A 15252-nucleotide genomic window follows, 5' to 3' on the forward strand; every position below is an offset into this window, starting at 1 on the left:
ATTATAATTCTTTTTTTTTAATACGTCTACCTGCTTTGACATCACGTCAGAGGATTGAAAAGATACGGGCTACTAAATCAGCTCTTTATTCTTAGCTTGTAATGAATAGTCTTTAATATCATTACCCTATAAAAACAAAGTCCACTCTCTTACTGGCACTTAATCCTGTCGTAAGATTTAGCGCTAACAAAGATATTATTTACTGTCATGTGTATACGAGCACAGAATAATAACAACCGCACCAACACATGCTGGTTTGGAGTTACACGCTGAATTTGTAAGTTCGTAACAGCACCCAGCTGTTAGACACTAAGTTACACCACCAGTTCATCATTTGCTTTATGCAATATGGTCTTGTCCATGCTTGTGAGAGAGGGATTGAGAGTGTGTGTGTGTGTGTAAGACTGTGCATATGTCTACTTCTGCACATGTCCAGCGAGCACTTGGCGCCTTGCCTCTTCCTGGCTGCCTACTTGGGCTGCCAGTTTAAAAGCAAGGAGACTAACCAAGTCAGGCCCCCACTGCTCCTGGCCAACTTTGCAGCGGGCTCACGGGTGATGCCGCGGTCGAGCCAAAACAATAAAGGTTCTGTCATTCTGTCTTTCTTTCCTCGCTTTTGTCTTCTTGCCTTTCAATCTTTCCTCAAACGCGTAGACCTTCTTGGCAGCAGCAGCTCACGGACTGAATTGCAGCAGCGTTTGGCTCCTTTAAATGTGTGAACGCTCTCAAAGCCAAACGATACGCAACCTTGAGTTCTGCTTTTCCAAGTGTGCAAAATATCCAGGTAGACTTGAGAGATGTGTGTACTTGCTTGTGTGTATTATATTCACAGATGAATGTGAATCCATCCATGAGGTAAGTGGCAGGAGATGGAAAGCTATTTCCTTTCGCACGACACTGCGATGGGGCTAAATGAATCGTCAATGAATGCGCAATGACTGTTGACATTGATTTACTCTTCGCTGTCGTACCCCTCCGTGTGCGTGTTTGTTTGTGAGAGGCGATTGTCATCAGTAAGCAATGCATTCTGTTATGCAGACAAGCGAGTTTACGATGAGTGTTGCTTTTACTGGGCACGCAGACAGTCGGACTAATGGGCCTTTGGGGCTTAACGCAATCATTAAATATCTGCAAGTCGTGAGGGGATGTGTTGATGTGGGTGATTTAGAGGCATGAGGAAGTTACCGCATAACCTGTTCATTAAATAAACATCCTTGAAATCAATAATTCAACTGTAATTTGTTTGCTGCAAAAAACAAACACCTGTTTCTATCGATGAAAATCAAAATCAAAAATGTTGCCGCGTTATTTAAAGTCGCTTCCCGCCTTTGTGTTTCAGACCACAGTTGGGTCGCCATGACGAGCGAGGAGTGTCCTGTGCCGCTGGGGAGCATCTCCTCAGCAGGGCCAGGGCAGAGTGACGAATACGGCTCGACGCATGCTGATGACATCATCGAGGAAGTGGGTCCAGGTGATGACGTCAGTATTGGCAGTGACCTGAGCACGCTGGTGGTGCCCTTCCCGGAGCTGGCGCCTGTGGTCTTCTTCTGCCTCAAGCAGACCACCTGTCCTCGCAACTGGTGCATTCGGATGGTGTCCAGCCCATATCCTTTCATTCACCGGTTTCTAACCTGTATTGGTCCCATAATCTGCATTCTCTAACTCACTCGCCCATTTCCGCAGTCCTGATTTTTACGTCTTTGTGATACTTTATGTCTGGATTTTCAGTTCTCCTCATCCACTTTTTCTACGTCTTGATTTTGACTCCCGTAAAAACCCAACCACTATCAGCTCTCACTGTTTTAACTTGTGGATTTGCCGCCACAGTACAGTCGTCCCTGAATCTTCTCAAAGTAAGTGTGTTTGACATCCCTATACAACTACAACTGCAGCAATCAGCATTGCACTGCTTGGACAATTTAATGTGCACATTTGTATGCGTGCGTGCATGTGTGCGTGTGTGTGTGTGTGTGTGTGTGTGTGTGTGTGTATGTACTTTAGGCTTGTACTCAGAATGAGCAGGTGTCTGTTTGCTGACTACACTGACAGTGCGAGTGGGATTGAGGATAATGCGTTCACATTAGGGATTCGCGGGAACACACTGGGCCTCGTGCCGCACTGCTGCAAGACTCCTGTGTGTGTATATCTAAAGTACAATATGACTGTGGCTCTAAGGACTGCAGTGTCTGAATGATGTTGGCTTGGTTAGACTATTCGAAGCAATACATTTTATTGTCAGTTGAAAGCGGATACACCTTCTCACCTCATTTTTTATTCACCACTCTGTTAATACAGGGTAAAGTAATAAATCAAAAACCACAGGATTGAGTCCTGGTATAGATTTTTGCTTGTATTTTTTTTTTTTTTTGTATTTTTGAAGTTAAGCAAATATTTTCATAAGTGTGCTAAATTATGAGTTCTGCTGTGAAGATATCGAAATTTTTTTATTTCTCTATAGAAAATTGAATGACGGCGACAAAATTATAGCCCTATTTTCAAATCTTACTGGGCATTAAATTCAATTACAATTTTTTTTTTTTTATTATTTTCTCTCTAAATCTGTTTTAGACAGTTCAGCTGTGGCAAAATATCCTTTTTTGTTTTTGATAATATAAATGATAAAATAGTAGTGTTGGAAAGATACTTAAATAAAATAAAATAAAATAAAATTAAATTAAATTAACATTTGGATGTTAGTTGTGCGATTTTATTTATTTTCCAATAATCATAAATCAGTTATTCAGTTGTAAGGAAAGAAAATCATTTCAAGCAAAAATTTTCCAGTACTATACTTTTAGTTTTTCACACCGTTTTTGTTTTCTGCAAGAGCCAAAAATCCATTTGAAAAATCCTTCGGGTTTCATATCAAGGCAGCCAGCATAGCGCTGACTTGCAACTCTTATTTTACGTGAAATGTTTGATATTCATTGTTATGCTGTCTGTTTTGAGAGCAAAACTGTATAGCCACCTGAATGTCTCATTGTGATGAGCTCCTTTATCTGTGCTGCTATTCATGTTTCCTCAGACCGTCACAATTAAAACACCACATTCCAAACTCATAAGTCTACCTGTGGCATTACAGTTGATTTGCTGACACAGCATATAATTTGCACATCGAATATTGCATATGGTGTAATGATATAAAATTCAAGCCAACCTATCTGAACCTATGTGAACCTATGTAAACGCCGGCTTTCCCGGAGATGTGTGCTGTTGGCGGATCGCAACAGTCTAAAGGAGATTTATCAAACAGAATATATGGCAAAAGATAACAGCAATAACAGGAGAAAAAAAACACACACACTGTATTATTTGATGTGCTGTTTATCCAAAGTGTGCTGCCAGACAGACCATTTCTCCTAATGACTTTAGGTCCTTAAAGTTGGCAGGAAGGTCTTGTTGGATGGATCACTCTGTCTCCTGTAACTGTTTGATTTGTGGATGAACATCTTTGCTTTGGCAGAGGCTGTCATTTTTTCTTTCATAAGTCCATTTGCTTTTTTCAAAATGTTTTAAAAGCTGTTTCCTCCATTAGCTGACTTCATTAGGACTTTTTAGGCTTTTTGATATGTGAATTGCAGAACAGAACCCGGAAGATGGTAAATGATGGCTATGGATGCTGTTGATTTTAGAGCTAATATGGCCCATCAAGAGGAAGCAACTCCAGTAATGTAATGATACAGCAGTAGTGCAGATAAACGGGCGGGCAGAAAATCGGCAAGACAGAAGGAGAGAGTGGGCAGTCAGACAGACAAAACTGGACAGCGAGACTTTCTGTTGGCCTTTCGGACTCCATCTTTCATTTTTGAGGGAAAAGGGGTTTCACACGGATTTTGCACTGCTTGCTAATGGCTCAGCTCTGCTTCTCTCAGTTTGGCCTCGCGCCACAGGGTACAAACACGCCAGAGCAAACACACACACACACACACACACACACACACACACACACACACACACACACACACACACACACACACACACTGCATTGCTTTTTACAGTGTGTGTGGGTTCCAATGAATTCTCAATCTTTGTGCTTTTATACACAAGTGTGTAGGACCAGAAGTGTGTGTGTGTGTGTGTGTGTGTTTTTGAGTCTGACTTACCGCTGGAGTTTGGTGCACTGGAACAATGATTTCCACTCGTGTATGTGTGCGAGCGTGTATTGATCTTTTTGAAGTCGACAGCGCTGTATATATAGATATGCTGGGATGCTTATGTACTGACCAAATATGTGCTGTGTGACAGTTACATTCATTTCAAGACTTAGAATAATGCTACTGTCTTGTTATTTCAAGATAAGCCTCATTAGGTTGTCATCAGACGATGCCCGGCTTGGCTTGCAGTCACTGCAGCGTGTCTTAAGTAAATTCCTTCTAGATGTGTATGTGTGTGTGAAATGGGCCAATAAGTGGTTGTTTCACCATCTCTTTGCAGATCAATAATTCTGTCCACCACTCAGTAGCTGTGAAAGGCCTTCAGTGACACACACAGTACAGTCGCTCTCTCTCTCTCTCTCTCTCTCTCTCTCTCTCTCTCTCTCTCTCTCTCTCTCTCTCTCTCTCTCTCTCTCTCTCTCTCTCTCTCTCTCTCTCTCTCTCTCTCTCTCTCTCTCTCTCTCTCTCTCTCTCTCTCTCTCTCTCTCTCTCTCTCTCTCTCTCTCTCTCTCTCCTCTCTCTCTCTCTCTCTCTCTCTCTCTCTCTCTCTCTCTCTCTCTCTCTCTCTCTCTCTCCCCCTCTCCCTCTCCCTCTCTCACACACACACAAATGCAATGATGCGCTCCCACGCTTGCCTGCAGCAGAGCACCTGGAGCACCTCTCTATATTGCACCCCACACACTTCTTCTCCCTCTCTCTATTGTTTTCTCACTTCATACATACACTCAACACAGAGCCATTTTCCCTCATTGTTCTTTAACTCTTTTTATTAATCTCGATTCACTTTCTAAATTTGGGTGAAACCAATATTCCGTGATTAGGAGATGGATATGTCTTTTTTTTTTTTTTTTATTCCCAAGTTTAGTTTCTAGACTGTCTTCTCCTCTCTCAGCCCCCTCATTACTCCTCTCTTCCACTTCTCTTTCAATTATCTATCTCAACCTCTTTTAATTTTTGTCCTTCTTGTCACTGTTGCACCTCTGTGTCCTCTCTTATCATCATCTCTTTCCACTTTAGTCACCCCTTTAAAACACTCCTCACAGAAAATTGCACATATGTGCTTGACTACAGTATCTGTGTTTCATCCATCCTGGCCGACTCTGTGAAATGAGTTAAAGCTTTCCTATACAAGACTCCAACCTGCATGTTTATTCTGACTCTTTCTCTCTCATTTTCAACAGAACATCTGGCCGTTGCTCTGTGCTGCCTTCCACTGTGTTACAGAGAGATTGTTGCACCTGTCACTTCAATCTTGTTGAGACTGAAAGCCGATCAGACATGTGTTCCTCTTACGATGTGACTGAGCCTGATGGATTCATTACAGAAGACTGACATGCACAGATATGAGCGCCACGTTTTGCACATGCACTGCATTGAGAACGGAACACTTGACAGCTAATTCATGAAAGGGTCAGAGGTCTTTCTTCAGTTCACTCTGTTGAATGAACAGAAAGGACTATAAATCTGGGTGCAGCATGTATTGTATTTTTGGGTTCATCCAGTTTGCTGCACTGTATCGTGACGTGGGGAAGATTACCTCTCATTAGAGATTACTTCTACAGATCAAGATGAGAGCAAATCAATTCGCTGTAGATCGCGCAATTAGCTACATTCACTTCAACCTGACCTTTCTATCGTTCTTTACATAGTCACACAGAGAAAAATTGACAGCAATTTTTCATGTCAATTGTGGCATGCCCATTTTTTCCCCCATAGCTCAAGATACAGAATCATCATCCAAGCTGTTTTGAATTGTTTTGTTTTTGTGGTCGATGTGCGGAGCAAAACAATCCAGATTGATTAATATTTTAAGTCTGAATGACTGAGTCATAATTGCTCCTATTAAAACTAAGACCGTTGCTTGATGGTTGCTTGTTTGAGACTTGTAAATTTTAGGTCTAATTAAAAAGTGGCTAAATTTATGACATACATCTAAGCTGTATTTACAACACAGATTGCCAGAGTGATTAGTTTCGGCATGCAGGACTTCAGACAGCAAGTGTGTTGGGATTTGTGTTTGACTTGTTACAGAGCATTGATGGACGTATGACTTGGAGCATCATTACTCTCCATTCCAACCACTATTACCATTGCATGCACATTACTAATTCCAGCAGGGCACATTTTTGTTTCCTTGTGAATAAACGCTATCAAGTCACCTTTAGATGTGCAGCTTTCTGCGCAGTCTTTTATCCCTCATTCAAAAACATTTTGCTTATGCCTTGTTTTTTTTTTTTTTTTTGGGGGGTGGGGGGTCATATTTTGCTGCATTTTCCCACACGGCAGTTTGGTGCCGGCGAACTGTTCTCCCCTTCACATTATCTCACTCTCTTGCTTTATCCTCTGATTGGCTCCTGTGGTGTTCAAGCAGAGTGACCGGCCTCTGTGGCCCATGATCCTCTCTGGCCCTGACAGCTTGTTATCTCCATGGTGACGGATGGCTGAGGCGGTGCCGTGCCTTGCTCTTAACTACTGCTGAGGATTGAGCAGACACCTGGGACACATTACCTTCCCTCCCTCCTCTCTTTCTCACCTTCTCCTTTTCCCTTTCTGCAGTTTTCTTTTGCTTTTACCGCTCCCAAACTTTTGCTCTCCGTCTTCCTGCCTCGCTGTTGCTCTACTTGGAAAAGTTACTGCAGGGCGACACATTTGAATTATCCTTCTTTTCTTCTGTGAGGACACTTGCTTTTAGGTGTGATCCTTGACTGATGTGTGTGATGAGATGTTGAATGGCTGTTCCATTGTTTTGACATTTGTTTCATTAAGGAACATCAAAAGTCAGTCTTTACACAGTGACATCCTGTGTCTTTCTTTTATCTTGTGCTCGTTCCCCTGTCTGCTTTCTGTCATTTCTTTTTGCTCGCTGTTTATTTTGTTCTCACTCACAACCTTTCCACTTGCTTGCATCCCTTCCACCCGTGCCTAAGATGCTGTCTCTTTCCAAATTTACATGTATGCCTTCATCTTGTGCAATAATGCAAGTGTTCCACTTATTTTAATGAGCCTCTGCTTTAAGTTGAGCATGAACCGTTGTCCTTTTGCCCCAGGGAATGTCTCTTTTTTAAAAGAGGTGCAAACACTAATGAGACAAACCTCTCCTAAAATAAATACAACTTATGAGAATACTAATTCTTGCGCTTCCAAAATAAATCCCAGTGCGAATGTTAATACTAGTACCAATACTAATTCTAGTGATTGCCCCTTTCTCTCCACACACACACTTTTTGTTTCCTCCCTCTGTCTTTGCCTCGCTTCTTCCTCCTCTCTTCTCCCTCAGGTCTAGTCCAAACTCCATTAGTGCCTGTGCTGTCTGAGTGAGATGAGAGGGGGACTGAGGAGAAGAGATGAAGGGCTTAAAGTGACTCTAATGACTACTGTAGTACCAAGCCTCAGTGCTTCCACTCTCTCCATGACCTCTCGCACATGCATCACTCTTTCATGGTAGTTATGTGGGACTGAACATGTGCTTTTGATTTGGGGGCCTCTTTAAATTCATCATTTTTAAATGTTGAATGTGGGATTGTGTCACTCATCCTTTTTTTTTTTTTATCACAATCCTTTGTACTATAAGAATACTAGCTTTTCACAACACCACGCACAATGCATTTTATTTTGGGATAGTTTTAGAACTACAATGAAACTTTCCCAACTTTTCCTAACTAACGGTGTAAAACATTCACTCCACACCACAACTCTCCTTTGGCAACGTAGGGCACGTCTAGTTAACTGCCTGGCCTGCATGTCTGAGCAATCTTATATCCATGCACAGTCCTGCACAGAACCTTTCACCATAGCAGCGATTTAAAAATCACTCTGCTCGTGGCTTAGACTCACTTATGAAGTATTTAAACTACCCAGAAATGCTTTTTATACATCTCTTCCTTCACCCAAGTAGTTTAGCCAATGCTCTTGTCCACTTATTTTTCCGGTTTGAATTTATCTTGCTGCTCCGGTTGCAGTAAATCAGTATGTAGAGATTGTATTGTTAAAGACTTGCATGTGCGTCTGGGCTGTATGTCCTCAAAGGACAATGTGTATTCATCCATCATTGTGTGCAAACACACTTTGGTGGCTGCTCTTGTATGTGTATATGTGTGTTTATATTGGAGCAATTCACTGTTGTTGAATTATATATTATGTTGGCACTGGTTTTTGAAGTGCAGGCGTAATTTGGTGACGGGTTAGTTCAATGTCACATTCCTAGAAGAGAATTGCTTTCAGATGGCTGGCTGATGTTATCCATTAACTGCTTTGGTGCTGTGTTATACTATATGCTATATATTTACAGCAATAACTGTTTGTCTAAACTCAGTAATAATGCGGCATATTGCCTTTGGATCAACCACACAGATAAATGTCAGCAGTGCCTGCCCATATACATTGACGCTCATCCCAGCATAAACAATTATGTTTACTTGTCTACTGTTTTTTTTTGTTTGTTTGTTTTCCACCTGTTATTCTCACAGTCTCGCAGCCTCATTTTTCAACTTATTAAAGAATCATGCCTTCCTTTTATTATGTCAGCTCAACTCAGAAGTATTGCTTTACACAAACTAGGACTCTTGAGAGAATTTAATAAGTCATTTAATGGCTCCATCACCACTAACTGCAGGGTACATTTTATCCAAGTGAGTGCTTTGTAGTTTGCCATTTCTCATCTATTATCCACAAAGTGCTATATAAATTGTATGAGTCATTCTGCACTGCAGTGAATCTGTTCTTTGCTTACGACTTCCCAGAAATTCTCTTGACAAGATCCAAAAATTGCAATGTACAGTTTTTGTCAAATATAAGGCTTCACGATTCAGGAAGGTCGAATTGAGCATGGTGCTGTTTGACTTATTAACCATCCTTTGCAAGTAGACGGTAAAGGATTGGACTTTACAGACATACTAGTGTAATCATGAGGAAAAAAAAATAAAAAATACTCCAATGATGGCGATAGTTGGATATCTCTAAGAATGTGTTAGTAGCATAGGTATCGCCAACGAGTTTGAGACCAAGATCCTGTCCAATACCACTGCTGCGGTTCACTTATCCACCTCACAAACTCTGCTCACCCGACCTCTACCAGACCGCAGCCAAATGCTGTTATGCTCTTCATGTGCATCTGTCATGCCATATGTCATTCCACAGATCACAGTGAAGTCTGGTGGAAAGGAAAAACCCACAACATCACACTCCCTAAAAATGACCTTCCCACTCCTGCAAAGACTGCAGAGTTTTTTCCCAGTCCTCTATTTGCAAAAAAAAAAAAAAAAAAAAGAAGGTATCACATCTTCCCTCCTCTTCACTGTAATCATCCCTCTGCAGGGAACCTAACCTCTCCCACTCATACTTCTCAATCTACCTCTTTTCTAACACTTGTCTTTTACACGGGGTGCTGGCACAGTGTGAGTGTCATTAAAAGAGCAAGAGTTTTAGGTGTAGAGCCACATTCCAGGTTTTGTGCTGTGTAGATGAAATGAACACCCTGCAAAGTTTATTCTACTTGAAATAGTGCTAGATTTACAAGCAGTAATATGGAAATACATTTGTGACAAGCTGTTGCCTCCCTACAAGATTAAAATAGTTCATCGCTTACAATGAAATATGTAATAAGCGCTCTGACTTGTATTTTGCATATTTTGCTACTTCAGAACAGAAGGACAACTCTTCCTTGTATCACCATTGAAACAAAAGGATTGGAACAAAAGCTTACATATTATTAGTTTGGATATTAATGCTATGGTTATTACCAGAGGCAGCTGTAAAGACAGCTACAGATAAGCAAAGCAATAATTATTCTTCTCAGAATATTCTTGTCTTGTTAGAAGCTAAACTGCCAGCAGACAGAATTACTAATAAATCACATTTGACAGCTCAGAGTCTGTCCTTACTTTGTAGAATGCGTTCTGCTTTTGCCTTTGGCTAATGCTTTAAAAACGGTTGAATTGCCAACTCTGCATGCTTAAACATGTCGGACTGTGTAGGACAATACTCTTTTATACACCCACCAGCCGCTTCAGTAGGTACACCTGTTCAATTACGCCATGATGTAAAAAAACTAATCATTCATGGTGGAAGCAGCACCATGATTAAGATGAGCTTCTGAAGTTCAAACCCAGCTTTGGTGGAAGTGATTTGGATGGTGATTTAAGTGTCTCTGAACACTACATGGTTGTTGGTGCCAGGCAGGCCAGTCTGGATATACAAGAAAATGATGATCCACTGCGCTTTTCATGCACAACTTAGAACGAAGCTGTGGTTTGTAGCAAGTAATACAAAAGAGAGAAACTATCCAGTGAGCAGCAGTTCGCTGGGTCAACGGTCGTTGTTGATGCTGGAGGTCAGAGGAGAATCACCAGACTGGTTAAAGATGATAGAAAGAATATCACATCAGGCCTTGAAGCTGATCAGCTACAGCAATATAAGTTACCACTGCTTTCAGCTCAGAACAGGATACTAATGCTACAGTTTGCACTGGTTCTCCAAAATTCAATAGAAGAGTCTGAGTCTCTCCTGTCTTTTAATAACAGTTCAAGTCACTGCTGATGGTGTAATGATGTCAAGGTTATTTTCTTGTCACATTTCGGGGCCCGTAGTATCCATTTGAGTTTTGTTTAAACATCACAGCCCAGCTGAATCTTGTTGCTGACCATGTCCTTGACCACAGTGAGCCATCTTCGGGTGGATACTTCCTGCATTTCAAACTGGTTTCTCGTTAATGAGTTCACTGTACTCCAATAGTTTCCACAGTCACCCGATCTCACTCCAACAGAGCACCTTTGGGAAATGGTGTAATGGATGTGCAACCGACAAATGTGCAGCAACTGTGTGATCCTATCAGGTCTATCTGGACCAAAATCACAGAGAAACGTTTTCAACATCTTTCCGAATCCATGTTAAGGAGAATTAAATTCTGAAGACAAACAAAGAGCTCAACCCGGTATTAGCGCAATATTCCTACAAGTGTCTTGTGGGTGTATTTATGTAAAATGAACGATCTATCAGTATGGAAAATGATGGGATAATCAAATGGGACTGCATGGTTTATTTTGCAGTTTTTCTTTTGAGTCCAGTAGGGAAGCTTTCTAGATTGAGTTTGCATGTTCTCCCTGTGCATGACTTGGTTTTACACTTTCATTTCAAGCATCATTTCTACATGTGCCAGTTATAAATAATATCACACCTGCATTGCAATAGTTTACTTTAATGGAGAAATAAAAAATATAAATAAATAGAAGTTAAGGGAAATTGAGCCACAGTTTCTCAGTAATTGTGTCTTTAACATTGTGCAACAAGAATCCTGAATACATGGAAGAAAGGCTGGGTGGATGTAACCAAATGAAAGGGGAAAAAAAACCAAACATCTGGGTGGTGTCAAAAAACCAAATGGCCTGTGACAGAGAACAAACAGCTATTATGAAGCCCGGTGACGCTTCCAGTCCAGATTTTTAGGTTTGGAGGAAGTGTGAGGATAGCGTGAGTCACTAAGGGATGTTTATGAATATTCCGCTTTTTGATTGATCGGCAGTATGTTTCAGTATCGAACCATTTGCCCACTTGCTGCCCATGCTTTGAGGTCCACCCTTTGGCAATGAATACTTATGAGCACATTAGCAGACCAAGAAGACTCATTACAATATCAAGGAGAGCAACAGATCACATGCCCTTTTACTGCCTTTGAGTGTCTGCCTTTGTGTTCCGGCCATATGAAGCGTGAGCCACATGTGACAAATTCATGGGTCACAATTATGCTAAGCCCAGATGAGTCCATCACCAACTCATTTTGACACGTCGGTGGTTAAGCCGCGCAAGGCTTGCGAGCACCCCGAGAGCCTTTGGGATGGTGAGGAGAGTTTCCTTCACTGGAGCTTCAGTGGGTGATTGACATTCACTGCATCAGTGCTCGCAAAAACCCCGGTATGTTGTGTGCATAAAGTAGAGACTCGCAATCCCCTGCCTATCATGCAATGGTTCTCTCACCGCAGTTCGCTGAAGATGAATGACATACAACGGCCCAGAAAACCACAATGGATGTGATGTGAGATTGCCCATTTTAGGTCTCTCATTTCGTCTGATGAAAAGGAAGTCAGAGCCTCATGGCCAAGTCGGTGTTCACCTGGGAGAGATCAAAGAAGGTTTTATGGGGTTAACGGCTGTAAAAAAATTCATTCCTTCAATCCGCAGCGATATTGGAATATGTAATCACTTTCAGACTGTTTAAGAGTTGGGGAAAAGTCTGAATATGCAAAGTCAAGGAGGTCAATCCAATATGACATGACAAAGAAGCTTATTGTGAAATTCTCTTGATATTCAATGTCGCCCCTCTTGAGTTCCTGCTCATTTTTATAAAATATGATTGAAAGCTGACACACACACAAAAAAAAAAAAAAGGATCAAAAAGAGACATGATGAAGATGTTAAGAAACAGCAGCTTTGATAATCTGTTTTACATTCCCACGCTGGAGCACAAATTTACTGCAAACATACGTGACACTCGAGAAATGAAGTGCGCATGTGATTAGCAGGGAAATTAAGAAGAAAATGAGCACAAAGACGAGCGAGAGACAGATGAAACCGGTGAATGAGATGGGATAATTATCATGCAGATTGACAGGGAGGGGCAGATAGTTGGGGAGAGCAAAGCGAGACACGGAGCGAAGGACAAGATTGTAAACTTCTTGAGAAGACGGATGAAAGCAAAAGGAAGCAAAAAGACGGAATAGACGGTATGATGGCCCTTGGTGAGGCGGGCAAAGAAAGAAAGAGGAGAGCGAATAGACGTGAGAGATAGCTAGTTAGTGCTTTTTTTTCCTTTTTTTTTTTAAAGGCAAAACCTGAGAAGGAGACAATGTGAAAGAGGAAAAGGGGGAGATAGTTAGCACAGTAGCAGAGTGAACTTTTGCCCAGTGGCTGTCAGTATGGAGGAGGACAGGGAACGGCTGGTGTGTGTGTGTTTGTGTGTGTGTGTGTGTGTGTGTGTATCCCTGCCTCCTCTTGACAGTGAGGAGGAACATGAAGTCTCTAATTGCTCTGGTGACTGCAACTTCAGACTTCTTCCCCCCAGAGAGAGGGAGAGACACAACAGAGGGAGGAAGGGCAGAGGAACACGGGGATCAGGACGGAAAAAGACAAAAGGTCGCCGTAACTGAAGCTCGGGCCTCTGTCATTCCTCCATCCCTAACCAAATGGTGTTGTTACACAACCCGGCACAGGTTTACAACGCCTACCTTTTGTCACATTACCGAGTATTCATCAGAGGTTTGTCGCTGTTTTGAAAGGCGTACATGTGTCACTTTGCGGGGCACAAAATGCTTTTACATGTATTGCAGTTGTAAAGGTCAGATATAAACAATTCATTTTGTCATCTTACCAGGTGAATTTTATTCACGTTGAGTAGTCAATTCTTGTAATATTTATAGGATATGTGTAACTGCGGTGACTGTATAACATTTACAGCTTATATATATATGGGAGCACGGAGAACATTTCCATTTCTTTTTTCTTTTTCTTTTTTTTCATTGAAATATTTATTGTTTCCCTTGTATAGGTTCATAACATAGAAACATACAATACATTGAAACAAAATGACATTCATTTTATAAGGTACAAAATATGGGTAAGAAAAGGAAAAAATACAAGCAAAAATGCCAGGAATAGTATTGAAATTAGGTGAAATTGGTCATAGTGATAACAGTAATAAAAGTAATTGGACAGAACAAAACAAACTCTTAAACAAACAAACGGTGAAACCAGAATAGCATTATACTAACTAAGATAAGATTAACCCCCACCCACCCATTTCTTGATGATTCTTTAGGAGTTGATTGGACATCAGTAAGCACTCATAGACAATAATACGGGCACATGCTCTTCTATATAGCTCCCAGAATACTTGAGCGTTCTTCTCTCTATCACCTCTAGTAGTCATGATATTCAGACCTCGAAGTTGTTGATTTTGAATGTTCTCTTGATTTTGACAGACTTCTCTTGAATAGTGAATTCTCATATCATGCACCATTGTCATGGAATGATCTGGGGAAGAAAAAAAAAAGGTATCACATACCTGTCATTACGCTTTAATTTCATATTATTGGTACCTTGACCATGTATTATTTGTAAAGTCCCCCAAAAATATTTTGTAATATTTATGGGACATATCGATTTCATAAAGTTGATAAACACCGGATCAGTTAATCTGACCTACATCAGTAATGTATTTCTTCCATTCACTTTAGGCTCATCGTATGTAAGTATCTCTTCTTCCTACTCCTTTTCGCGCATGTGAAAAACACGGGCACATACGGTGTTGACCCTTTTATATTGTTTACGTAATTAGATGTTCTGTTTTTTGTTCAGTTTTTTAGTTTTTTAGTTTTAGTTTTTTTACATGTTCGAAATAAAAACGTCAAATCAAATCAAATCGTGACGTTGCAGAGATGTTAACTTTTACAAGAGAATGCTTGTTAATCTCATTTTGGATTTTTGTGTTGTGCCTTATGAGTAGTCTTAGCCAGAGAAACCACAGTTTCAAACAATATCTGTTGTAGAAAACTGTTGAGTCGAGTCAAACTTTGGACTGCAGACTATCTGAAGTCACTGTCTTGACTTTGTAGTGACTTATGCAAATCAACAATATGCAATTTGATTTAATCTGCATTGTACAGTTCACGTCAGCTATTGCTTCTCGTGAATTGCAAATTGAGAACATCTCAGTGTTCAATGTCAAAGTAGTTTCATACCTGGCTCAAATCCCATTTAATTCATTGGACTACAGGTTCGCTCGCTAACTCCAATTACCTTTTTTTTTTTTTTTTTTTTTTTTAGAATTCAATATCCTAACCATTCATTCACTGTTTTCCAGCTGTGCAGTGGATATGTTTTCCCATAAAATTAAATTTTATTCCATTTATTTCAATTACCCCCTGTCATACTTTGATATTCTGTTTTACATATTCAGCAATGCATTTGAAGTGCTCCAAAGCTTTTGAGTTGTATTTAGAAATCAGATTAGGTCCACACAAAAGTAAAGCTGCTTAGGCACTTCATGCATCTTGTAAATGCAAAATCTTTACATGATAAATGAGTAAATATCTATTTCCAACTGGGGTTT

The 15252-nt window shown here is 40.7% G+C and overlaps 1 protein-coding gene across 1 annotated transcript in view; it reads left to right on the top strand.

The window, feature by feature from the left end:
* Positions 1 to 1356: 1356 nt before the first annotated feature.
* Positions 1357 to 15252, top strand: part of LOC308124546 (voltage-dependent T-type calcium channel subunit alpha-1I-like) — a gene marked incomplete at its 5' end in the record, with an annotated part of 119919 nt that continues 106023 nt past the window's right edge. Inside the window, one exon of the mRNA XM_080487607.1 lies at positions 1357 to 1595. Within this exon, the coding sequence (XP_080343733.1) occupies positions 1357 to 1595 (239 nt within the window). The remainder of the gene's footprint in view (positions 1596 to 15252) is intronic.

The sequence above is a fragment of the Lipophrys pholis genome (assembly GCF_963383615.2).
Source record: "Lipophrys pholis genome assembly, chromosome: 19".
NCBI classification, from domain to species: Eukaryota; Metazoa; Chordata; class Actinopteri; order Blenniiformes; family Blenniidae; genus Lipophrys; species Lipophrys pholis.